Source organism: Oncorhynchus clarkii, chromosome 1 (assembly GCF_045791955.1).
Source record: "Oncorhynchus clarkii lewisi isolate Uvic-CL-2024 chromosome 1, UVic_Ocla_1.0, whole genome shotgun sequence".
Classification (NCBI taxonomy): Eukaryota; Metazoa; Chordata; class Actinopteri; order Salmoniformes; family Salmonidae; genus Oncorhynchus; species Oncorhynchus clarkii.
In genome coordinates, this window is record NC_092147.1 from 16,144,853 (window position 1) to 16,170,291 (window position 25,439).

General features: G+C 42.5%; 1 protein-coding gene across 1 annotated transcript in view; it reads right to left on the bottom strand.

Moving 5' to 3' along the window:
* LOC139370521 (microtubule-associated serine/threonine-protein kinase 3-like) overlaps positions 1–22,893 on the bottom strand; it is a 54,954-nt gene extending 32,061 nt beyond the window's left edge. The window contains exons 1-4 of the mRNA XM_071110096.1: positions 22,575–22,893; positions 14,763–14,843; positions 6,308–6,396; positions 2,137–2,209 (exon numbers count right to left, since the gene is read on the bottom strand). Coding sequence (XP_070966197.1) covers positions 2,137–2,209; positions 6,308–6,396; positions 14,763–14,843; positions 22,575–22,621 — 290 coding nt within the window. The 5' untranslated portion in view covers positions 22,622–22,893. The remainder of the gene's footprint in view (positions 1–2,136; positions 2,210–6,307; positions 6,397–14,762; positions 14,844–22,574) is intronic.
* Between the last annotated feature and the right edge of the window lie 2,546 nt (positions 22,894–25,439).

Sequence of the window (25,439 nt, forward strand, 5' to 3'; positions counted from 1 at the left end):
TTGTAGACATCAAACCTATGAAATAACACATATGGAATAGTTTAGTAACCAAAAGAGTGTTAAACAAATCTAAATATATTTTATATTTGAGATTCTTCAAAGTAGACACCCTTTGCCTTGACAGCTTTGCACACTCATGGCATTCTCTCAACCAGCTTCATGAGATAGTCACCTGGAATGCATTTCAATTAACAGGTGTGCCTTGTTAAAAAAGTTAATGTATTTGAGCCAATCAGTTATGTTGTGACAAGCTAGGGGTGGTATCCACAAGATAGCCCTATTTGGCAAAAAGACCAAGTCCATATTATGGCAAGAACAGGTCAAATAAACAATGAGAAACGACAGTCCATTATGACTTTAAGACATGAAGGTCAATGCAGAAAATTTCAAGAACTTTGAAAGTTTCTTCAAGTGCAGTTGCAAAAACCATCAAGCACTGTGATGAAACTGGCTCTCATGAGTGTGTATTTATGGACCGCCACAGGAAAGGAAGACCCAGAGTTACCTCTGCTGCAGAGGATAATTTCATTAGAGGTACCAGCCTCAGCAATTGCAGCCTAAATAAATGCTTCAAGGAGTTCAAGTAACAGACACATCTCAACATCAACTATTCAGAGGAGACTGTGTGAATCAGGCCTTCATGGTTGAAATGCTGCAAAGAAACCACTAATAAAGAACACCAATCTGAAGAAGAGACTTGCTTGGGCCAAGAAACGCAAGCAATGGACATTAGGCCCCTGGAAATCTGTCCTTTGGTGTGATGGTGCTTTTCTGGTGACACTGTCAGTGATTTGTTGAGAATTCAAGGCACACTTAACCAGCATGGCTACCAAGGCATTCTGCAGCAATACGCCATCCCATCTGGTTTGCGCTTAGTGGGACTATAATTTGTTTTTGAACAGGACAATGACCCAAAACACACCTCCAGGCTGTTTAATGGCTATTTGACCAATGAGAGTGATGGAGTGCTCCATCAGATGACCTGGCCTACACAATCACCCGATCACAACCCAAATGAGATGGTTTGGGATGAGTTGAACCGCAAAGTGGAGAAGGAGGAGCAGCTAATAAGTGCTCAGCATGTGTGGGAACTCCTTCAAGACTGTTGGAAAAGCATTCCTCATGAAGCTGGTTGAGAGAATGCCAAGAGTGTGCAAAGCTGTCATCAAGGGAAAGGATGGCTCCTTTGAATAATCTCAAATATAAAATATATTTTGATTTGTATAACACTTTTTTGGTTACTACATGATTCCATATGTGTTATTTCATAGTTTTGATGTCTTCACTATTATTCTACAATGTAGAAAATAGTAAAAATAAAGAAAAACCCTTGAAAGAGTAGGTGTGTCCAAACCTTTGACTGGTACTGTATCTTGTGATATGGCTTTTTTTTCCTGGGTTGGCTTCCCCAGTGATTTTACCCACGCACCGCTACTGCACACACACTGCTACATCAATGTGTACTGCTGTATAGACCCACACTTGCCAGGAAAACCTCTTGCTGTGAGGTTAGCAGATTGGTTGAAAATGGTTAAAACGCTACTATCCAGAGTGACTTACAGTATAGTTAATGCATTCGTCTTAAGGTTGCTAGGAGAAAATAAAACATATCACAATCATAGTAAGTAAAATGTTCCTCAATAAAGCATCTATCAACAAAGTTAGTGCTAGTCAGAAAAGACAAGCGTGAGTGTTAGTGCAAAAAAGGCAAGGGTGTTAGTGTTGTGCAGTATACTTCCCTAACTTTAGGGGGAATCTTGTTCCACCATTTGGGTGCCAGGACAGAGAAGAGCATTGAGTGTGACATCATTGCATTGAGTGATACATCCTTTCTAAACCCACATTAAAATGGCAAGAGGGACGCGAGCAAGCAAATGCTGAAGGGGAGGAATTAGAGGAGCCGACTGTTTCTCGACCTCTTGTGCGTGCAACGACACTGGTCGCTCCATCAATAATGAAACGCTTTTCTGTGTTTGATTAACGTAAATGGTTTTCAAGGAATGAGGACCAGGTGCAAGAGTGGTGGAGAAAGACTGGTCTACTACTCTAGAGTAAGTATGATCTGAAGGTAGAGGATTCATAAACACCCACACAAATAAACATCCAGAGCTTAAGTGTAGCAGGGTACCAAAATACCTGCGAGCGAATGGGAAGTTGAGGGAGGCACAGGTGGATACATTCCGGGGGCTGTCTAGGGGACTGCTTGCAGCTGAAAAAAAACAAGGGATGATTACCATCATTACATTAAGCTTGGATAACAAGAATATGTCATTCAAGCTTTGTAGAAAACCCCTTTTTTCAAATATTTTGAATAACGATGAAGCAACCTCTATGGAGGGAGGCACGTCTCAGCTACTCCAAGTAGCTAGACTAAATAAAATCTCACATAGGTCTTGTGCCAAACAAAGCAGCAGTTATCATCAAAGGCCATTAATCGAGAGGAGTCTATGCGCAGTTGTAAAGTAGAATTTGGTTCGTCTTTGATGGTGACTGGATTGTTTTGTACTCAAGACACAAAAGTTCATTAACTTCTTGGATATTTTAATTTTTGGATGAAAAACGTTCCCGTCTTAAACAAGATATTTTGTCACGAAAAGATGCGACTATGCATATAATTGACAGCTTTGGAAAGAAAACACTGACGTTTCCAAAACTGCAAAGATATTGTCTGTGAGTGCCTCAGAACTGATGTTACAGGCGAAACCCAGATAAAGATCCAATCAGGAAGTGCCGCATTTTTTGAAACAGCCTCATGCCAATGACTCCTTATATGGCTGTGAAGCAGCTAGGAGTCAGCTTACGTTTTCCACGTTTTCCCCAAGGTGTCTGCAGCATTGTGACGTCTTTAGGCATTTCCATTGGAGAATGGCTGTTAGAGACCATATAGGGCGAGTGGACGCATGGTGTCTCCCGGAGAAAACGTTGCGTAAAATACTGAGGTAGCAATTTTTCCAATAGATTATGAGAAACCAACTGCCTCCACGGATATATTATTGAATACATATGTTAAAAACACTTTGAGGATGGATCCTAAACAACGTTTGCCGTGTTTCTGTCGATATTATGGAGCAAATTTTGAAAAAAGTTTGGCGCTATAGTTTAAGTATTTTCGGTCGATTTCTCAGCCAAGCAGGATGAACTAACATGACGTTTTTCACCTCCAAAAATATTATTTTTGGAAAAAAGGAACATTTGCTATCTAACTGGGAGTCTCCTGAGTGAAAGCATCTGAAGTTCTTCAAAGGTAAATTATTTAATTTGGTTGCTTTTCTTATTTTTGTGAAAATGTTGCCTGCTGCCAGCACAGCCTAGCATAGCATTATGCCATGCTAAACTTACACAAATGCTTGTCTAGCGTTGGCTGTAACGCATATTTTGAAAATCTGAGATGACAGTGTTGTTAAGTTATGGCTGCTGTCCCCGTACAGGGACCAACATCAGGGGAAATTTCAGAGTGACAACTAAAAATACAATTTCGTAACATTAAACATTCTTGAAAATGCAAGTGTCTTACACCCTTCAAAAGATTAGGATCTTGGTAATCAAACTACGTTTTCCAATTTAAAATAGCTATTACAGAGAACAAATCCCATGCTTTTGTTTGAAAAGAGCAATCAAGAACAGAAACATTTTCCCGCCATGACCGTTTTTAGACTTTCACATATGAAGGTAAAATTATGACTTACATTCTGATATCTTGCTCTTATTTCTCTTCCTGAATATCCCATTGATCAAATGAAGTGCCGTTTTCTTTGATAAAATAAATTTTTATAGCCTAAATCTAAACATTTTGTAAACTATTTGTGCCGTGAATTCCATCTCAATAATTTTTTTACGGAGCATTCGGCGTGATTCGCCCATGTAAACAATAGTTTATATAGTCATTCATGCTGGGTTTCTGTGCATTCCTCTGGATGTTCGCAACACAGTCAAACATCATTGGTTTTTTTGCGGGGAGAATTGACCGAAGTGAGCTGATTTGAAGACAACGATAAATGACTACCTGACGCACCAATCATTGTAGCGAAGCTTCATAGATTTACTATATTTCTGCCCAATGACCACTGATCTTCTTGAAATCTAGCTGGGTAGATAGCCAATGAGCTGAGGTAAACGCCAGTATGTAATGGTTCGGGGTTGGACCACAATTCCTTGGTTGTAATCACACGCGCAGGGAACTCCATTTTCGCCTTGACGATCAGAGCAGTTGCTGTAAGGCTTTTTACGCGCAGCTGTATTTCGGAAAGTTGTAGTTTCAACGATTTCATTGAAGATATCCTGGCGAATTACATAATGTAAAACTCTAAAGTAAAAGTTTAAGTGAGACAGATTTTTTGTTTGAGGAATCTTGGAGTGTTATGATTCAAACGTACTTCTGGACGGGTAAGTGCTAATGCCGTTTTATGAAATATAAAAATATATGTATATTATATATAAAAAAAAAATTAATTGCCCTGAGGCATGACTGTGCCTCAGGGCCAAAAGGGCACAGCATGGAGGCGTCGTTGTGTTCTGTGTCGCATGAAATGCACCACTTGTTCAGTTTGCCTCTGCTTTACATCAGAAAGAGACTGCTATGGGACAGGGCACAGGCAGCAAAATACTGTGACGAGGATTTCCAAGGTGTGTACTGTTTTTTTTTTCTATATTTATTTTCTAATATTTTTTTAAACATTTTTTTTGTGTGTGTGTGTTAGAATAGCTTTTTGACGTGTTGTATATAGTTATTTGCACTGCTGTATATAGTTATAGGTCATTTCACCAATTCGGCCACTTGGGTACATTTGGGCAACTTGTGTGGGACACCTGGGTGACTTCATGCCATGTCATGTAGCGCACCCATTCCTGAAGTTATCAGTCTGAAACTTTGCACACCTACAGTTGCCCTCTTGTGTTATCCATCAAAATGATCTCCAGCATCCTATCTGACTGTGTGGCTATTCTAGTACATGTGAAAGATGATACTACAACAATAAAAAACAGGCCTCCCGGGTGGCGCAGTGGTTAAGGGCGCTGTACTGCAGCGCCAGCTGTGCCATCAGAGTCCCTGGGTTTGCGCCCAGGCTCTGTCGTAACCGGCAGGCGACCAGGAGGTCCGTGGGGCGAAGCACAATTGGCCTAGCGTCGTCCGGGTTAGGGAGGGCTTGGCCGGTAGGGATGTCCTTGTCTCATCGCGCACCAGCGACTCCTGTGGACTGCCGGGCGCAGTGCGCGCTAACCAAGGTTGCCAGGTGCACGGTGTAGCCTCCGACACATTGGTGCGGCTGGCTTCCGGGTTGGATGCGCGCTGTATTAAGAAGCAGTGCGGCTGGTTGGGTTGTGTATCGGAGGACGAAAGTCATGCCTTCGTCTCTCCCGAGCCCATACGGGAGTTGTAGCGATGAGACAAGATAGTAGCTACTACAACAATTGGATACCACGAAATTGGGGAGAAAAAGGGGTAAAAATTTAAAAAAAAAATATTTTCTCTTTTCTTCCACCATTCAATTAACATTTCCACAAACTTCAGAATGTTTCCATTCAAATGATACCAAGAATATGCATATCCTTGCCTCTGGGGCTGAGCTACAGGCAGTTAGATTTGAGTATGTCTTCAGGCGGAAATTGAGAACAAAAGGCTAAGCTTGTGTTTCAATATATTTATTTCATTTCATTTGCGATTTTCATGAATAGGAAACGTTGCGTTATGGTAATGAGCTTGAGGCTATGATTACGCTCCCGGGATTACGCTTACGGGATTGCTCGACGCTAGAGGTTAACATGCGAGCTGTTTGATACCAATTAAGCAACTGTAAACGAAATGAATGTTTAATTGTGCCACCTAATAAGATAAGCCTCAACATAATTGAACTTGAAAGAGAGTGTCTGCACATCTCTGACATGTAGGCCCTAGTACAGAAATCTATTCATAGGGTGCACCTGGTTGACAACTAGGAGTGATATACACTCCCATTGATTCAAATGCTGAGGGGAACACAAAACCAACCACTTTACTGAAGAGACTTTAGACAACTTTTTAACTTTTTTTTTTCCTGCCCAATAAGATTTATTTCTCTTCCTTTCTACAATCAGCACAGCATAAATCTAGAAAAACTTTTAGGCCCAAACGGTTAGTGTGACAAATCTAAAATATGTATATTTGCAGTAAAGGAGTTGGTTTTTCTGCTATGTCGTAGTAGTACAGCGAACTCTGAAACATTCAAACGTGTCAATGGGAGGGCATAGGTCTACCTAGCGTAGTGCAGGCCCCAAAAATAATACGTTGGAGTCAAACTTCTGTTCCTGTGATGGTTTATATGCTTCTTACCGGTGTGGACGGAGAGTGGGGAGAGAGGGCGTGACAGAGTGGGAGATGGTGTCCCCACGCCAAGACTCTTCCTGTTGCTGCTCCGGCAACTGTGAAACACAAACAGTAACAGAGATGTCAGTCACCAACTACAACAAAACACTTAAGTCAACCATCTTGCAGTGCTTAAAAAACACATGTTTTTTAGTTCCGCTTTGTAAATAACAATGGGAATAGTTCAAGACACTTTGAGAAAATAAACTTTGACATATGATTAGATCACCTCTTATGCAACCTTCAGGCTAACATTGCCAAACCAGGCTGCAAAAACTGAGGATTTGTAGCCCAAATCCAGAAGTCATGAACTACTAGCAAGCTGGACAACCTACACAGAAGGGAAGAGCAGCACTGAGAGAAAAATATTTTATGGAAAAAAGGAGGACAGAAGCATCCACGCACGCACATTCTGTCCAGTCTTCAGTACCTGCAGAGAGCCTTACAGACTACTATTACAGATTGCAATAGGACTAGAGGCACACACCTATTCCTTCGACTGAAACAAACCAGAGGCCAAAGAGCATTTACCCTCAACCAATATCACAACACCTAAATAATTGATGTGACCTACTCAAGGCCTTCATCCATCTACTGTAGTCAGTCTACCATTCTCACAGTCACTGCCATGCTATGCCCCATCAAACAGTGTTGGCATCGTGTTGTTGTTGACCTGCTGTGCCCGGAAACCTATGATGACTAGAGACTGAAACTTGTGGGAATTAATTACAGGGCTGGAACACAACAGGACAGATTAATAACACGTTTGTCAAACATGACAAAAAAGTGACACCATAAAAAGGTACTACAAATATACCAGTCTATGAATAGAGTGGAAAAAAAGAATCAAAAACAGGCTTGTTTCTATTCTGAAAGTGGCAAAGATGCGCTGCTTTTAAAGCATGTGAAAGGCAGCAACCAATACTTGCCATAAGCAACAGGACAGGACAGGTCATTGTAAAAAAACAAAAGGGGTGCTTGAGTATTTAATAGGTGTAGGGACAGTCGCCTAGGTCCTATGATGATCTTCAAAACTTCAATATAACCAAAAGCAACACAATTGCAAATGGCTTTTGTAAACTGTGAAGCAACAAAATATGAGGGGGGAAACATGCATTTCACTTTGAGTATTGGCCTTGTGTATCAACAGGAGAGACACACAGACAGTTTTATTTTGTCTCATATCCAAGCACCTACATCTGTTGGTTAATTGTCCCTAGTTAGTGAACATGGGCTACTAACGCTCTCTTCTGCCAGTACTACATCGTTGACTGATGTGGCCTACCATTCCCACACAGTAGACTTCTACGACGCTGAAAACGAATTGTTGCGACGATGAGGTAGGTAATCGATGTAGTTGGGATATACCATAGTCGTTCATGCGAAGGGGGGGAAGGGGATAACCTCTTGAAAGCCCCCATTGGCCCTTATGCTACCAAAAGTGGTTCATGCCAATTTCTTATTCTTCTTCTCTGGTATATTGGCAATCACACAATGTAATGTGCATCCTGCCACCTTTATTTATTATTTTATTTCCCCTTTATTTAACCAGGTAAGCTAGTTGAGAACAAGTTGTCATTTACAACTGCGACCTGGCCAAGATAAAGAAAAGCAGTGCGACAGAAACAACAACACCGAGTTACACATGGAATAAACAAGTGTAGAGTCAATAACTTAATATAAAGTCTATATACAGTGTATGCAAATGGCATGAGGAGGTAAGGCAATAAATAGGCCATAGTAGCAAAGTAATTACAATTCAGCAGATTAACACTGGAGTGATCAATGAGCAGATGATGGTGTGTAAGTAGTGATACTGGAGTGCAAAAGAGCAGCAAAGTAAATAAAAACAATATGGGAATGAGGTAGGGAGATTGGGTGGGCTATTTACAGATGAACTATGTACAGCTGCAGCTATCGGTTAGCTGCTCAGATAGCTGATGTTTAAAGTTAGTGAGGGAAATGTAAACTCCAGCTTCAGCGATTTTTGCAATTCGTTCCAGTCACTGGCAGCAGAGAACTGGAAGGAAAGGCAGCCAAAGAAGGTGTTGGCTTTGGGGATGACCAGTGAGATATAACTGCTTGAGCGCGTGCTACGGGTGGGTGTTATTATCGTCACCAGTGAGCTGAGATAAGGCGGAGCTTTACCTAGCATAGATGTATGCTTATGCTTAGACCTGGAGCCAGTGGGTCTGGCGACGAATATGTAGGGAGGGCCAGCCGACTAGAGCATACAGGTCGTAGTAGTGGGCGGTATAAGATGCTTTGGTAACAAAACGGATGGCACTGTGATAGACTACAACCTACTATTCGGGATGTAAACAGCATTCCCCAAACAACTGAACAATATACCAAAAAAATCATTAAATAGAATATATCAAACAGCTTTTCTGTAAAAAAAAAACAAGACATATCTGACTCCTACACAGGCTCAAGGGGAACCTCTTCCGACACCAGTACCATTTGCAAGTCTTCAGTTCAAAAAATGTTCTGCCGCAGCCATAATAATGTCAGGTTCCTCAGACTTCTTTGAGACTTGTGTTGTACAGTTATAACTATGGCAATGAACGCAACAAAATCCATCTTTTTAAGACACAGGATATACAGTGCCTTGCGAAAGTATTCGGCCCCCTTGAACTTTGCGACCTTTTGCCACATTTCAGGCTTCAAACATAAAGATATAAAACTGTATTTTTTTGTGAAGAATCAACAACAAGTGGGACACAATCATGAAGTGGAACAACATTTATTGGATATTTCAAACTTTTTTAACAAATCAAAAACTGAAAAATTAGGCGTGCAAAATTATTCAGCCCCCTTAAGTTAATACTTTGTAGCGCCACCTTTTGCTGCGATTACAGCTGTAAGTCGCTTGGGGTATGTCTCTATCAGTTTTGCACATCGAGAGACTGACATTTTTCCCATTCCTCCTTGCAAAACAGCTCGAGCTCAGTGAGGTTGGATGGAGAGCATTTGTGAACAGCAGTTTTCAGTTCTTTCCACAGATTCTCGATTGGATTCAGGTCTGGACTTTGACTTGGCCATTCTAACACCTGGATATGTTTATTTTTGAACCATTCCATTGTAGATTTTGCTTTATGTTTTGGATCATTGTCTTGTTGGAAGACAAATCTCCATCCCAGTCTCAGGTCTTTTGCAGACCATCAGGTTTTCTTCCAGAATGGTCCTTGCGCTTTTAACGGACCTCTGAGACTATCACAGTGCAGGTGCATTTATACGGAGACTTGATTACACACAGGTGGATTGTATTTATCATCATTAGTCATTTAGGTCAACATTGGATCATTCAGAGATCCTCACTGAACTTCTGGAGAGAGTTTGCTGCACTGAAAGTAAAGGGGCTGAATAATTTTGCACGCCCAATTTTTCAGTTTTTGATTTGTTAAAAAAGTTTGAAATATCCAATAAATGTCGTTCCACTTCATGATTGTGTCCCACTTGTTGTTGATTCTTCACAAAAAAAATACAGTTTTATATCTTTATGTTTGAAGCCTGAAATGTGGCAAAAGGTCGCAAAGTTCAAGGGGGCCGAATACTTTCGCAAGGCACTGTATATTGCATGGTAACAAACATTTACTACAAGCTGTGGTGTATCCACTACCATATCCTCACTAATATCACTTGTTTTCTCAATTATTTTAAATCGCCTCTGCTTAGGAGATTCGATTGACCACTCAAACATTTGCCACCTCAATCTCCTTCACCCTTACAGGGCACTCCAGGAACTCAGGATCATGATCCCTACCACAATTGCAACACCGTCATCCTTCTGCACACTGTTCTTTAGTATACTGTTTGTCTGCACACACTTGAAACATGGCCAAATCCTTTACAATTCTTACACTGCAGTAATTTGGGGACGAAAGCTCTTACGGCGTATATTACATAACCAAGCTTCACATGCATAGGTATTTGCTCTTCATCAAAAAACAACAGGACCGACAGGCTCTTATTTTTCTCCATTCACCCAGTGTGTCAGACATCGGGCACCACCCACTCCAGGAATTCTCCTCAGGTATTCAACCTGAACATCCGTCGTCACCCCTGAGATGACTCCTTTAACGGGTGCTCTAGTCCAAAGTTCAAAACACAAAACTTCTGTTGTCTGGATTCTTTTGAGGCCCACTGCAATCTTCCTCTGCTTTTCAGAAATACAATTAATCAAAATAAAACCAGTCCTGGTCACTCTGACAGACTCCACTTTTCCAAGCACAAACGTCCCCATTTGACACATCAAATAGGCTTCCCACATATGCATCCTTACTCAACAAACACATCCCAACAAGAAGCAATTCATTATCATTCACACACGTATCCTCCACTCCAATTTTTACACAATTTCCCTTTTGTTCCAGTTTTCGATACTACAAATTTGCTCAACCCACTGCTTGAGTCGAACTCACCATCCACTTCCGCCATCTTCCTGGTCCCCTCTTCATGCCCATTTTCTCACGACCTCCTTATAAATAAAGTAAAGGCCCCTTATATTGTGGAGGACCAAAGTAATCAAAATCAAATATATAAATACATGAATATATAAAATTCATAAACAGCCTAATTAAATACCACATACTCAAGATGAAATAAAATAATTGAATAAATACATGCAAATAAATACAAATGTATTGCATCAAATGGATGAATAATTCAATTCAATAACACTTGAATAAAAACATCTATGGAGGTAGGCATAGGCCTATAAGGTTAGGCTAAAACCAATGTGAGACTGTTGCTCTACAATAGGCTTCTTTAATTCATTACATTTAAAACCAATTGCTGCTTCCATTGTGTTGAGCATTAAAACATAAGGATCTCATATTTTAAAAAATTCAAGACGAAAATCAGTTTTGCAAGGAACTGGGAGATCATCAACATAGGATAAACCTATTTAGTGTAATGAGTTTTCATTATACATTTCATGTTAATATAAATTGTCAGTACTTTTTACATTCCATTTTAGTCATTTAGCAGTTGCTCTAATCCAGAGCGAATTACAGTTAGTGCATTCATCTTAAACTAGGTGGGACAAATACATCTGTCCTCAATTAAGTACCTATCAGCAAAGGCAGTGCTAGTAGGGAGAGGGTGGGAGTAAAGAGTGACTGTTAGTTTAGGGAAAAAACAACTATCAGAGTGCTATTGACTGACACAACTAAGATCTGGGTGTGGCTCTGGTGTCAAGAGGATTTGTTTCACACGTCTTAACCAGCCACAATGGTGACAGGGTCCTCCTAGAGATCCTTAAAACAATTCATGTGTTTTGAGGTAAGCCTAATGCCAGGTATGTCGACCATTGTAACTATATTCTATGGGAGTTTTTTTGTTCTGCAGATTTGTGTGTCAGATGTGTCAGATTTGTGAATTCTTATTGTAAAAAGAAATGCCTGTGCCACATCTCTTTGTAAGTTCACAATCATACAAATCATGCCATAATTGTATTTAATTTTTGTAATATCTTCACAGTTTATCTGTAAGAGATACAATGAAAAAACTTAAATATTCACAAATTAATGATTTATGTATGACAATACATCCAAGAGGCAGATTAATTAACTATGGGAGATACTTAATTCATTATCTTATTGTTGAAGCCTAGTGAAGTGTATCTTGTGATGAGGTAAGTGCTGATGTCTCTGTGCTAATATAAAAGGCCAGCCTCTCAAATCAAGTGATAAATGAACACACTTTTACATCTGAGAGGGACTCAACTGTGTGGCATGATACATACATTTGTTCTACAGACCTACAGGTAACATTTGCTAAGCACTCCAAGGGGCAAATTATCTCAAGTGATGCAGTTAAATTAATAAATGCAGTTAAATTCAGAAGTAGACTGCAAAATAACAAACATACAATATGAACACCTGCACCTGCTCTACATTATGAACACCTGCTCTTTCCATGACATAGACTGACCTGGTGAATCCATGTGAAAGCTATGATCCTTTATTGATGTCACATGTTAAATCCACTTAAAATCAGTGTAGATGAAGAGGAGAAGACAGGTTAAAGAAGGATTGTTAAGCCTTGAGACAATTGTGATATGGATTGTGTATGTGTGCCATTCAGAGGGCAAATGGGAAGACAAAAGGTTTAAGTGCCTTTGAACGGGGTATGGTAGAAAATACCAGGCACACCAGTTTGTGTCAAGAACTGCAACACTGCTGTATTTTTCATGCTCAACAGTTTCCCATGTCTATTAAGAATGGTCCACCACCCAAAAGACATCCAGCCAACTTGACACAACTGTGGGAAGCATTGGAGTCAACATGGGCCAGCATCCCTGTGGAATTCTTTCAACACCTTCTAGAGTCTATACTCTGATGGGGTATAGGGGGGGGGGGGGGGGGGGTGCAACTCCATATTAGGAAGGTGTTCTTAATGTTTTTTACACTCCATGTATATTGCATGCAAGTGTAAGAGGATGCTTTTCGCCTTTCTTGACCCTAGCTCTATAGAAGAGCTTCAGGCTACTGTTTCGAGGTTGAAATTTTATCCTTGTTCCGGGTGCCAAGATATTGGTGGGCGTCTAGCCGATATGGTTATTTTCATAGAGATGACAAGCGACTTCATAGTGCTAAGGAGCCTGGGATCTATTCTGCACACTATGCAACTATGCAATCCGAGATTATGAAGCAGGACCAGAGATTCAATGTTTTTGAAGATTACAGGTAAGGGAGAGTGGTGTATATTGAGCCAAAGAGTTAGTTGAGCCACCGCTTGTTCCTAGGAAACAATACACAAAATTAATGTGACCAAATACTCCATTTCATGGAGCCTGTGAAGGAAGAAACCACATGGTGGTAAGCAAGTTTGTTTTTTTATCTAACAGATTTTCACAAAGTCAAATGAATGTGTTTCATGATGCTTGTATTTAAACAAAAGTAGATTGTTTATACATCAGTTGAGGTATCTATAAGCTAGAGTTGAAGTCGGAAGTTTACATACACCTTAGCCAAATACATTTAAACTCAGTTTTTCACAATTCCTGACATTTAATCCTAGCATTGCCTTTAAATTGTTTAACTCAAATGTCTAGGGTTGGCTTCCACAAGCTTCCCACAATAAGTTGGGTGAATCTTGTCCCATTCCTCCTGACAGAGCTGGTGTAACTGAGTCAGGTTTGTAGGCCCCCTTGCTCGCACACGCTTTTTCAGTTCTGCCCACAAACTATCTATAGGATGAGGTCAGGGCTTTGGGAGGGCCACTCCAATACCTTGACTTTGTTGTCCTTAAACCATTTTCCCACAACTTTGGAGGTATGCTTGGGGTCATTGTCCATTTGGAAGACCCATTTGCGACCAAGCTTCAACTGATGACTTGAAATTTTGCTTCAATATATCCACATAATTTTCCTTTCTCAAGATGTCATCTATTTTGTGAAATGCACCGGTCCCTCCTGCAGAAAAGCCCCCCCACAACATGACACATGACACCCTGACAACATATCACCCCTGTGCTTCATGGTTGGGATGGTGTTCTTCGGCTTGCAAGCCTGCCCTTTTCCCTCCAAACATAATGATGGATCAAGGCCTTGATAAAACTTTAATTGAGTTAAGGGTAAGGAATGGGTGGTGTAGAGATTTCAGGATAGTATAGAGAAACAAATTGATGCACAACACTATAAAATAGTAGAATCTTAGATGGTGATCAAATAAATCATGTAATTTCAACAAAAATTAAGTTAATCTGTAATCTTAAAATATCAACAGTTCCTCTATTAACAGAACTGAACAACATTCTTGGTAGTTTTGCCAAATTAACAAGATACAGATATGATTTATCGCCATGTATTACAATAACCTGGTGCTCACTACATAGCATACTGGATGCTGCTTCTGTTTGTCAAATCAGTTTTATTTCCTCTGCAGCGCACCATTGGGGGTTGCCAGGCAACCCACATAGGCTGGAAAGACAACTAATAGATGTTTTGTTTTTCCACCATAAACACAGAGCATGACTTACAAGTTAAGACATTTAATTGCAGCTGCATTTAGCATGTTGCAGCATTTTATCCAAAACATTTGGATAAAATGAGAGTTTGGATAAAATGTGATTGAAACATTTTGTGCTTTTATCAGTCAAATGAAATAAGCAAAAATACTTTCTGTAAAAGGTAAGTCTGCTTTAAAACACTCTCTTCATAATTACATTTTAGCTAGTCATTTAGCAGACACTCTTTCCCAGAGCAACTTACAGGAGAAATTCATGTTAAGTGCCTTGCTCAAGGGCACATCAACATATTTTCACCTATTCGGCTCAGGATTCGAACCAGCAAACTTTCAGTTACTAGCCGAACACTCTTCTTAACTGCTAGGCTACCTCCCGCCCATGTTCTTCATAGGAGCTGTTCTCAAGCCACTTGTGTGGCTGTGTGCTGTATGTGGGTAATCTTTCTTACCTCCAGGGATGAAGGGTTTGTAAAGGGCTGCAGGGGCTGCATGGGCTCAGTAGAGTTGGGCTTTGGCAAGTGGGTGACAAACTGTAAGACAAGACACAGTCACATGGATTAGTGTGTTGACTCAGCATTGTTGCTGTTGCCAACCAGTGTCTGGGTATCAGCTGACTACACCCCAACATCTCACTTTCATTGGCTGACACTAATAGTTCCGTGATAGACACTCAACAACTGTTTGCAAATGGTGGGGCATTACCCAACTCCGCAGCCGCTGTTTTAGAATACTTTTTCCAGACAGTACCTGATTGTACAGTATATATATATGATAGTCCGTCATTAGATAGATACTAGTCATTAAGCAGACGCTCTTACAGTAGTGAGTGCGTACATTGTTGTACTGGTCCCCTATGGGAATCGAACCCACAACCCTGGTGCCATGCTCCACCAACTGAACCACACAGGACACCAGATCAATGTCCAGGGCAGGTCACAGCATGATTTTTGTCACATGCTGTTTTCAGTCAAAGCAGAAGTTAAATGAAAAGAACTTTCAGATCACTTATTGATTACTTTGGCCTGGTTTCCACATTGATAACGTTCTTGTCCAAGTCTACCCGCTGTAACACTGGTGGTCTGATAGGTCTAGCCTCTAATGTCCCAATGGAGACCCCATTGAGAATCAGAGATTTACACATACCAGTACACCAGACGAGGCTGCGAGGAGGCGCTATAGGAGGATGGTCTCATTGTAATGGCTTGAATGCAATTGTTTGATGTGTTTGATACCATTACATTCTTCCATTACAGACATTACAATGAGCCCATCCTCATATAGCTCCTCCCACCAAACGCCACTGCAGTATACAGTCTTATGTTTTGAGCATACTATTAGCTCATGCTGTCTGTCCTCTGTATTCTATAGGAAGACTCATACAGTCGGGTCCATAATAATAATTAAGATTAGCAAAAAAGACTGTATAAAATAAATACAAATACTGAGCTATATTGCATGCCAACATTATTTATGCTAATACAATTGCTCGGAGAAAGAGATTTTATAATAAAAAAACTCCAAAAGATAGGGGTCAATTATTGGCACCCCAGTTTTCAGTACTCCAGTACCCTACCCTTGCGAGGATAACGACACTGAGCTTTTTTCTGAAGTGTTTTATGAGATTGGAGAACACATTGGGAGGCATCTTAGACCATTCCTCCATACATAACCTTTTCAGATCCGTAATATCCTTTGTCTGCTCTTATGGACTGCCCTCTTCAATTCAAACCACAGGATTTCATTGGGGTTCGAGTCCAGAGACTTCGATGGCCACTGGAGGAATGGTCTAAGATCCCTCCTAACATGTTCTCAAATCTCATAAAACATTTGAAAAAAGGCTGTGTCGTGATCCTCACAAGGGTAGGGTGTTAAAAGTATCGAAAACAGCAACAAGGCTAAAAGTAACAGTAACAATCAGTTTGACCCCGATCTTTTTTATATATTTTTGTTATTACTTGTTAAACAAAATACATTTCTCGGAGCGAATATATTGGTATAAAATAATACAATTTCACATTTTTTGGAGCATACAATATAGTCTTGTTTGCTAATCCTTTTAAGGGTGCCAATAATAATGGACCTGACTGTATACTACCCAACACATCTGCCATCGTCAAAATATGCCTGTTCAGCTATAATGCTGTAGCAGGTCGGCTTTCAGAAGTTGCTGACCCAGCTAGAAGGCTGGCTACTGTATGTTAATTTTCATGTACAGATCTCTGCTTTGCTAACGCGAGTGCACACTGTTGATATGGTTTCAGTGCTGTTGCAGCAGAGGGCTCTTCAGAAACCAGTGCAAAACTGTCACGCCCTGACCGTAGAGCTTTTTATGTCTCTATTTTTGGTTTGGTCAGGGTGTGATTTGGGTGGGCATTCTATGTTCATGTTTCTATGTTTTCTATTTCTTTGTGTTTGGCCAGGTATGGTTCTCAATCAGGGACAGCTGTCTTTCGTTGTCTCTGATTGGGAATCATACTTAGGTAGCTTTTTTTCCTTCTTTCTGTGTGGGATCTTGTTCTTCGTTTGTGACCAGGTACTTTGCACTACGAAGCTGTTCAGTCATTGTTTTCTTTATTGTTTTGTTTTGTCTAAAAGTTTCACTTCAACAATAAATATTATGTGGAACTCATAAACAGGCTGGGGATATCGCCGCCCCAAGGAAGAGCTGGAGGCAGCTAAAGGGGAGAGGCGGCGATATGAGGCAAGGCAGCGCAGCAGGCACGAGAGGCGCCCCAAAAATGTTTTTTTGAGTGTCTCCGGGGCGTTGGGAGGGTTCAGTTCGCCCTATGTCTGCGCTCCGCACGTGACGGGCGATTGTGGGCATTGAGCCTAAGGGAGAGGTGCGATTGGTAAGCACCAGATCTCCAGTGCTCCTCCACAGCCCGGTTCAAACTGTGCCTGCACTCTGGAGGGGCCGGGCTAAAGTGGTCATCCAGCCTGGAGGAGTGGTGCCAAGGCTGCGCACCAGAGCTCCTGTGCTCCCCCACAGCCCGGTTTATCCGGTGCCTCCTCCACGCACCAGGCCTCCTGTAGGTCTCCCCATCTCCTCCCTCCAGAGTCGCCCTCCTGTATCTATATCAGCAGTGAAAAGAGTCCTATATTGATATAACCTGAAAGGGCGCTCAGCAAGGAAGAAGCCACTGCTCCAAAACCGTCATAAAAAAGCCAGACTACGGTTTGCAACTGCACATGGGGACAAAGATCGTACTTTTTGGAGGAATGTCCTCTGGTCTGATTAAACAAAAATAGAACTGTTTGGCCATAATGACCATCGTTATGTTTGGAGGAAAAAGGGGGAGGCTTGCAAGCCGAAGAACACCATCCCATCCGTGAAGCACAGGGGTGGCAACATCATGTTGCGGGGGTGCTTGCTGCAGGAGGGACTGGTGCACTTCACAATATAGATGGCATCATGAGGATGGAAAATTATGTGGATATATTGAAGCCAAATCTCAAGTCATCAGTCAGGAAGTTAAAGCTTGGTCGCAAATGGGTCTTCCAAATGAACAATGACCCCAAGCATACTTCCAATTTTGTGGAAATAACTTGATGTGTGAAGCGTTCTGTGAACACTGTGCTCGTTTAGAAAAGGGGCTCTGCGGTGCGGTTATAATGCTCATTGTGCTGCACCCACAAAACTGGGGGTTAATACCATGTGCTGAGCTTGTGATCCATGCGAGAGTCAGATAAGTTTTGGAGAAGAAGCTCCGAATGTACGCTTTATAGATCAACGTCTAGTGGCAGAAGGCAGGCAGCAGCCCCTGGTTACATTGGCTCAGGAAGGAGAGTGGGTGGAAAGAAAAGAACTACAGCAATGCTAATGCTTTGAGGGAGGTAGGAATTACTATAAAGCAGTTGAAAAATTGGTGCATATTTTCAAAATGAGTAGGGAGTGAGCGATGTGAATTGGGATTTTGGTCATAATAAATACCACATCATGTGTTTGACACTGGCCTGAATCGAAGCTATGTGACATCTGAAACCATTTTAACAATAATTCAGAAGAGGGCAAATAATCTGTGTGCTAAGGTATCTTTGAAAAAGATCTGATCTAATGTAGCTTGCCTATTTTTGCATTGAAACAAACAGTAAGAAGTATCCCTCAATCTGGCCTATGCCCATCCCCCTAACAAAGTGAGAAGTATGCCTTAAATTGTCAGTTTATGATCTGATAATTGGTTCCATTTCGGTAACACTTTTCTTGAAAACTAGTGTCATAACATGTTATAACACTATCATAACCATGTCACAACAGTTTTGGTCATAATATGGTCATATCACTGTCATGACACATATTTAAACCTGTTGTGACATAAGAGTGTCAAACCCCACAAAACCTAGCACTGTAGTTCTTTTATGTCTGATTACGACACCATAAGGGTGTACCCCCCCCTCCCCCAAAGGTGCGGACTCCAGACGCAAAACCTGACTCTAAAGGGGAGGGTCCGGGTGGGTATCCCTACACGGCGGTGGCTCCGGTGCGGGATGTAGACCACCCCTCCACCCGCAGATACCTCCGCTTTGGTGGTGGCCCTGGTGCATGGACCTTCACTGGAGGAACCGGGCCGCCGATCATCGCCGTAGGAACCAGACCACCGACCGTTGCCGGAGGCTGCGGACAGGGGACCGTCGCCGGAGGCTGCGGACAGGGGACCGTCGCCGGAGGCTGCGGACAGGGGACCGACGCCGGAGGCTTCGTGCCGCGGATCGTCGCCGGAGGCTTTGTACGTGGAGCCGGAACAGGTCTCACCGGACTAAGGAGACGTACTGGAAGCCTGGTATGTGGAGCTGCCACAACGTGTCCTGGCTGGATAGCCACTTTAGCTCGGTGAGTGTGGAGAGCTGGCACAGGACGCACTGGGCTATGACGGCGCACTGGAGGCATAGTGCGTAGAGCCAGCGCAGGACACACTGGACCGTGGAGGCACACCGGAGGTCTGGAGCGCCGAGCTGGCATAACGCGTCCTGGCTGGATACCCCCCTTAGCCCGGCAAGTGCGGGGAGCTGGAACAGGCCAAACTGGGCTTTGCTGGCGAACCGGGGTCACCGTGCGTAGAGCTGGCGCAGGATAACCTGGGCCGAAGAGACGCACCGGAGGCCAGGAACGCTGAGCCGGCACAATCCATCCTGGCTGAATGCCCACTCTAGCACGGCCACTGCGGGGAGCTTTCACAGAGCGCTCCGGGCTGTGGATGCGCACTGAAGGCATGGTGCGTAGAACTGGATAGCATGGTGCTTGACCGGTCACTCGCTTCCCATGGTAAGCACAAGGAGTTGGCTCAGGTCTAAACCCTGTCTCTGCCACTCTCCCCTTGTGCCCCCCCCCCCCCCCCACACATTTTTTTTGGGGGGGGGAGCTGCCTCTCGTGCTTGCCTCGTTGCCGTGACTCCTGGTATCACCGCCGTTCCTCCCTTGCTGTTTCCGCCTGTTTCCATGGCAGGGTCTTGTCCCCTGCCATAACCTCTTCCCATGTCCATGAGGTCCTCCACTCACTCTTCTCCCGGGCCCAGGATCCCTGCTCCTCCTGGTCACGCTGTTTGGTCCTTTGGTGGTGGGTAGTTCCGTCACGCTTGTCGTCATAAGGAATAGTGGACCAAAGCGCAGCGTTGTAAGTGTTCATGATTTTTATTGATCAAAACACTTGAACAAAAATGACAAAGTGAAAAAAACTAACAGTTCTGTAAGGCACATAAACTATACAGAAAAATAACTACCCCCAAAACACAGGTGGGAAAAAGGCTGCCTAAGTATGATTCCCAATCAGAAACAACGATAGACAGCTGCCTCTGATTGGGAACCACACTCAGCCAAAAACAAGGAAATAGAAAACACAGAAATAAAGATACTAGAATGCCCACCCTAGTCACACCCTGGCCTAACAAAAATAGAGAATAAAAGCCTCTCTAAGGCTAGGGCGTGACACCTACAGTCGTGGCCAAAAGTTTTGAGAATGACACAAATATTAATTTCCACAAAGTTTGCTGTTTCAGTGTCTTTAGATATTTTTGTCAGATGTTTCTATGGAATGATGAAGTATAATTACAAGCATTTCATAAGTGTCAAAGGCTTTTATTGACAACTACATGAAGTTGATTCAAAGACTCATTATTTGCAGTGCTGACCCTTCTTTCTCAAGACCTCTGCAATCCACCCTGGCATGCTGTCAATTAACTTCTGGGTGACATCCTGACTGAGGGCAGCCCATTCTTGTATAATCGCTTGGAGTTTGTCAGAATTTGTGGGTTTTTGTTTGTCCACCCGCCTCTTGATGATTGACCACAAGTTCTCAATGGGATTAAGGTCTGGGGAGTTTCCTGGCCATGGACCCAAAATATCGATGTTTTGTTCCCCGAGCCACTTAGTTATCACTTTTGCCTTATGGCAAGGTGCTCCATCACGCTGGAAAAGGCATTGTTCGTCACCAAACTGTTCCTGGATGGTTGGGAGAAGTTGTTCTCTGAGGATGTGTTGGTACCATTCTTTATTCATGGCTGTGTTCTTAAGCAAAATTGTGAGTGAGCCCACTCCCTTGGCTGAGAAGCAACCATACACATGAATGGTCTCAGCGTCACGCCCTGGCCATAGAGAGGCTATTTATTCTCTATTTTGGTTAGACCAGGGTGTGACTAGGGTGGGCATTCTATGTTATTTTTTCTATGTTTTTGTATTTCCTTGTTTTTGGCCGGGTATGGTTCTCAATCAGGGACAGTTGATTAGGTAGCTCTTGCCCACATGGGTTTTGTGGGTAGATGTTTTCTACACCCAGATCGTTACACTCAGGATGCTTTACTGTTGGCATGACACAAGACTGATGGTAGCACTCACCTTGTCTTCTCCGGACAAGCGTTTTTCCGGATGCCCCAAACAATCGGAAAGGGGATTCATCAGAGAAAATGACTTTACCCCAGTCCTCAGCAGTCCAATCCCTGTACTTTTTATAGAATATCAGTATGTCCCTGATGTTTTTCCTGGAGAGAAGTGGCTTCTTTGCTGCCCTTCTTGACACAAGGCCACCCTCCAAAAGTCTTTGCCTCACTGTGCGTGCAGATGCACTCACACCTGCCTGCAGCCATTCCTGAGCAAGCTCTGTACTGGTGGTGCCCCGATCCCGAAGCCGAATCAACTTTAGGAGACGGTCCTGGCGCTTGCTGGACTTTTTTGGGCACCCTGAAGCCTTCTTCACAACAATTGAACCGCTCTCCTTGAAGTTCTTGATGATCTGATAAATGGTTGATTTAGCTGCAATCTTACTGGTAGCAATATCCTTGCCTGTGAAGCCCTTTTTGTGCAAAGCAATGATGACGGCATGTGTTTCTTGCAGGTAACCATGATTGACAGAGGAAGAACATTGATTCCAAGCACCATCCTCCTTTTGAAGCGTCCAGTCTGATATTCGAACTCAATCAGCATTACAGAGTGATCTCCAGCCTTGTCCTCGTCAACACACACCTGGTTGAAATAACACAAATGGAGGCAGCAGACTTTGTGAAAATTAATATGTGTGTCATTCTCAAAACTTTTGGCCACGACTGTAAATGTCAACAGTGTTTTTTAAATATTTTTTATTATATTTTTATTTCACCTTTTTTTAACCAGGCAAGTCAATGAAGAACAAATTCTTATTTACAATGACGGCCTACACCGACCAAACCCGGACAACGCTGGGCCAATTGTCCATCACCCTATGGGACTCCCAATCACGGCCGGTTGTGATACAGCCTGGATTCGAACCAGGGTGCCTGTAGTGATGCCTCTAGCACTGAGATGTAGTGCATTAGACCACTGCGCCACTCGGGAGGGCTGTGTCCAGGCACTCCGAGTTGCACCGTGCTTAAGAACAGCCTTTAGGCGTGGAATATTGGCCATATCCCACACCTCCTCGGGCCTTATTGCTTATATAGATCACAGACAGAACAATGAATTAATGTTGCGAGTTATACACCACAATAATCACAAAATCAAGTGCAAGTTCAAAACTCCTGTAGTCTACATGCTGCAGTGGGTTTCGATACACACTATTGGGTCTGTAGGTTCCATACTGCGTGTTCCACAAACTGGTTGCAACTGGTAGAGTTGAGAAATACATTGGCACACAACTGTAGCCTGTTGTCTTTTCGTATAAAGCACATAAGACGTCTTTGTAAAGTAACTTAAGTAACTATTCAAGTGATTTCCCCTGGTTCCCCGAGAACATTTAATTATTCAGTTATGTAGATCATGTATGCATAAATTATACACCATATAAAAACATACAACTTACTCCAAAGTAAGAGAGGGGATTTTCAGTTTGTCTCTCCTCGACTTCATCGTTCTACGATTCCTTCAAAAAGGGACCTCTGTTGACTGCTGCTTGCACTTCACTTGTCACCGTGCAATCACCACTGGTGATTTCGCGGTCCGTTTCTCTTTCATCGTGCGCGAGCGGGAACTAAAAATAACTGTCAACAAGCTATCGTTTACCGGTGGCTTCAGCACATCTTCGCTAACTAGTCCCAACACTGTCAACACTACATGTCAAGGAAAGCAAACTCAGCATAGACAATCCGTTTCTGAAAAGGCGCGCGTCAAGTGTGTAGTCCAAAGCGCACCAGTGCAGAATTGAGAAGCGACAGTGCTGTTGGAACAGTGGTCACTCCCACTTAATGGGAGGAGGGGGGGGGTCAAGATGAGAGTGTTGATCAAGGTAATCAAAAGGCCCTGGAGAAAGTGTTGAGAGAGAAAAGTCAAATAAAATATGTATAAATGTTGAATGTACGATTAATATACCCCCTAAAGCCTCGTTCACAATGTCCATTAGCCGTATGTCATGTATTCAATGGCGATGTCCACAACACAGGGGATTCGCAACGCCCCCATGCGTTTTAAGACTGCATTGCTAGACCGACGCCGGATTCTTTGACATTTTGAGCCTGTAATCGAACCCACAAATGCTGATACTCAGTTTTCAGCTGTGCTAACATAATTGCAAAAGGGTTTTCTAATGATCAATTAGCCGTTTAAAATGCTAAACTTGGATAAGTTGCTGATAATGGGCCTCTGTACGCCTATGTAGATAATCCATAAAAATCATCAATTTCCAGCTACAATAGTCATTTACAACATTGACATTCTCTCAACCAGCTTCATGAGGTAGTCACCTGGAATGCATTTTGATTAAAAGGTGTGCCATGTTAAAAGTTAAGAATGTCTTTCCTTCTTAATGCGTTTGAGCCAATCAGTTGTGTTGTGACAATGTAGAGGTGCTATACAGAAGATAGCCCTACTTGGTAAAAAAAAAATCCATATTATGGCAAGAACAGGTCAAATAAGCAAAGAGAAACAATGGTCCATCATTACTTTAAGACATGAATGTCAGTCAATGCGGAAAATTTCAAGAACTTTTAAAGTTTCTTCCAGTGCCATCGCAAAAACCATCAAGCGCTATGATGGAACTGGCTCTCATGAGGACCGCCACAGGAAAGGAAGTCCCAGAGTTCCCTCTGCTGCAGAGGATAAGTTCATTACAATAACTGCACCTCAGATTGCAGCCCAAATAAATGCTTCACAGAGTTCAAGTAGCAGACACATCTCAACATCAACTGTTCAGTGGAGACTGCGTGAATCAGGCTTTCATGGTTGAATTGCTGCAAAGAAACCACTACTAAAGGACACCAATAAGAAGAGGAGACTTGCTTTGGCCAAGAAACACGAACAATGGACATTAGACCAGTGAAAATCTGTCCTTTGGTCTGATGTGAGATTTTTGGTTCCAATCGCCATGTCTTTGTGAGACGCAGAGTAGGTGAACGGATGATCTTTGCATGTGTGGTTCCCACCGTGAAGCATGGAGGAGGAGGAGGTGTGATGGTGCTTTTCTGGTGATTTATTTAGAATTCAAGGCACACTTAACCAGCATGGCTACCAATGCATTCAGCAGCGATACACCATCCCATCGGATTTGCGCTTAGTGGGGTTATCATTTGTTTTTCAACAGGACAATGACCCAACACACCTCCAGGCTGTGTAAGGGCTATCTGACCAAGAAGGAGAGTGATAGAGTGCTGAATCAGATGACCTGGCCAACACAATCCCCTGACCTCAACCCAATTGAGATGGTTTCAGATGAGTTGGACCGCAGAGTGAAGGAAAAGCAGCCAACAAGTGCTCAGCATATGTGGGAACTCCTTCAAGACTGTTGGAAAACCCTTCCAGGTGAAGCTGGTTGAGAGAATGCCAAGCGTGTGCAAAGCTGTCATCAAGTTTTGTCTAATCTTCGTTATTGTCCAGTCCAGTGCTGCAAGGAAATACCTAGTTAAGCTGCAGCTGGCGCAGAACAGAGCTGCACGTTTTGCTATTCATTGCAATCAGTGTGCTGATATAAATACTATGCTTGCCAGTCTAACTATTGGCTAAGAGTTGAGAATAGACTGACTGCATCACCTCTTCTTTTTATAAGAAACGTGTTGAAAATCCCAAATTGTATTCATAGTTAACCTACACACAGCTCAGACACACACTTACTCCACCAGACATGCCACCAGGGGTCTTTTCACAGTCCCCAAATCCAGAATAAATTCAAGAAAGCGTACAGTATTTTATAGAGCCATTATTGCATGCAACTCCGTTCCATCTCATATTGCTCAAATAAACAGCAAACCTGTTTTTTAAAAACAGATAAAGCAACACCTCTCCTCTATTTGACCTAGATAGCTTGTGTGTATGCATTTATAAGTAGGCTACGTGTGACTTTAAAACATTTTTTTATGTAGTTTCGTACTTAAACTGTTCATGTCTATTAATGTTCTGTATTACGTCATGTTTCATGTTTTGTGTGGACCCCAGGAAGAGTAGCTGCTGCTTTTGCAACAGCTAATGGAGATCCTAATAAATACCAAATACCAAGGCAAAGGGTGACTACTTTGAAGAATCTAAAATATATTTTCATTTGTTTAACACTTTTTTGGTATTAATCAATGGATTTCACATGACTGGGAATGCAGATATGCTCTGGTGAGTATGCAGAACTGGGACATTTTCAGCTACCAGGAATTGTGTACAGATCCTTGTGACATGGGGCCGTACATTATCATGTTGAAACATGAGGTGATGGCTGCAGATGAATGGCGCGACAATGGGCCTCAGGATC